The sequence below is a fragment of the Pundamilia nyererei genome, unplaced genomic scaffold (assembly GCF_000239375.1).
Source record: "Pundamilia nyererei isolate P.nyererei 1_Seehausen unplaced genomic scaffold, PunNye1.0 scaffold00051, whole genome shotgun sequence".
Classification (NCBI taxonomy): Eukaryota; Metazoa; Chordata; class Actinopteri; order Cichliformes; family Cichlidae; genus Pundamilia; species Pundamilia nyererei.
In genome coordinates, this window is record NW_005187452.1 from 766,303 (window position 1) to 768,299 (window position 1,997).

Below are 1,997 nucleotides of genomic sequence, written 5' to 3' on the forward strand. Positions count from 1 at the left end.
ACTGGTCAGTATGCTTAACTATGCTTAAAGCCCTGAGCTTTCATAGACACTACCTGATAAAGGTGCATGGGATCATATATCCACGATCTCCTGATTACAAACCCTCAACAATTTGCGTCACTGTGAGAACAGCTCCAGGTAACAGTGATACACAGCTGGGCCATTTCGTGTCCTGCCTCTAGCACGCTCTACTCAGACACCACCCTCGTGTAAACAAATTTGAGCATTTCCAGTAGTGAGAGTTGACAATCTCAACTCCAGACAATGACCCAAATTATCTACCAACTTTGTCCAGAGTTCATATTTAAGGTGAAACCTCTTTCCTTTTGATAACTACAATTAGTAGAATTTTAATCTCCAGGTGATATGAGAGAGTAACGCTAACCTCAAACCGCTTTGGTTAACCCAGGATAATACGTTCAACGTCAGCGAGCCCAACTGTGCATCAGAAAGAAGGGAACACCTTTCTTACCTGACCGGAAAGGGAAGTTGTCCATCATTTGGAGCCCTCCCACCACCAGTAGGTCAGGTTTGAAGTCTATAAGTTTCTGAGCAAACTCCTCCATAGAGGACAGGTAGGGGTTATTGGCATCGCTGTGAATGATGTATCTACAGAACACAAACACACAAACAAAGTGAACAACTATCACCTCAGAGCACCGTGTACACACGCACTCCACGCTTCTGATGCATCTGTATGACACCTACCTATTGGCTCTACGTGAGGTATAGCGCCCCCAGCGGGCACCAGTTGGATACTCCAGAATCAGATGAATGTCTGGCTCATCTATCACTTTACCTGCCACTGAGAAGATAAAAGGAATATCACAAAGTACATAAAAATTACAAAACGGAAATTTCATTCAAAGTAAAATGGATGCATCACTTTGTCTTATTTCGAGTACCTGTAATGTGCTGCGACAGGACATCAGTAAAATCGGTGCTGAAAGTTCCCCCTAGCAACACATCACATCCCTCGGTTGCCATGCGACTAGCCATTACTGGAGCATTGCCGCCTACTGACCATCTGTTTCCAGGTAAGTCACGGGCCCCCTCGACCAGCTCGCTGAAGAGGGTTTCATTTAGCATAAAACGCCTGTGGGAGAAGGAAAAAAAACTTTGGTTTAAACTGTGAAAGTGAAAACTGACATTACTGTGATTTATGGTGCTTAAATTACATTATTAATTAACTTTCCACAGAATGAAAAAAACAAAACAACAGCATCTGCCACTAATATGATCGCTTAACTTCTTTCCTGCATATTGATATGTCCTGCACCACCCTGGGTTAAGAGACTGAACCCCAAGTTGCTCTACGATCTAGTGCTCTAGTGTGTGTGAATGGGTGGATGACTGGATGTGTAAAGCGCTTTGGGGTCCTTAGGGACTAGTAAAGTGCTATACAAATACAGGCCATTTACCATTTACGATGATTTCATCGGAGTATGAATGCGTTTATGAGTGTGCTTTGATTGTTCCAGCGCTAGCAAAGCTCTATATAAGAACCAGCCTATTTATCCTCACATAAGTCTCTTGGCATCCCAAAAGTCATAGAGAAACCCATTCTGACCTTCTCTATACTTTTCCATCAACACTCAAACATCACATCTTCAGTGCTCTCTGTCAATATGAGACGATACTGCTGCTGTCTGATCATCACCATCTTTCAACAACTCTTTCTCATAGCTTCATCGTATGGCTCACCAGCTTTATCCCTCTGTAGTTGCTACAGCTTTACACATCGCCCAAGTTCTTGAAAGTTGGTATCGTTCCACTGCCATCTCTACTCAACATCTCCATACCTCCACAAGTGTTTTATCTGAACCAACCGCCTTTCCTCTCTTCATCCTCTTCAAAGGTGCGCTCACTTCCTCCTTACTAATCCTTTGCAATTCCCCACACACTCTTGCTGTCTTCTCTCTCTGCTCCTTAAAGTACCTCTTTCAGTCTTCAACACACTCTCTTCAGTCATTAGTACATTTCTATCTGTATCCTCC

The 1,997-nt window shown here is 43.3% G+C and overlaps 1 protein-coding gene across 1 annotated transcript in view; it reads right to left on the reverse strand.

Annotated features, from left to right (window-relative positions):
- adpgk2 (ADP-dependent glucokinase 2) overlaps positions 1-1,997 on the reverse strand; it is an 11,715-nt gene that overhangs the window by 4,568 nt on the left and 5,150 nt on the right. Inside the window, exons 3-5 of the mRNA XM_005733290.1 lie at positions 906-1,096; positions 709-805; positions 473-609 (exon numbers count right to left, since the gene is read on the reverse strand). Of these exons, the coding sequence (XP_005733347.1) occupies positions 473-609; positions 709-805; positions 906-1,096 (425 nt within the window). The remainder of the gene's footprint in view (positions 1-472; positions 610-708; positions 806-905; positions 1,097-1,997) is intronic.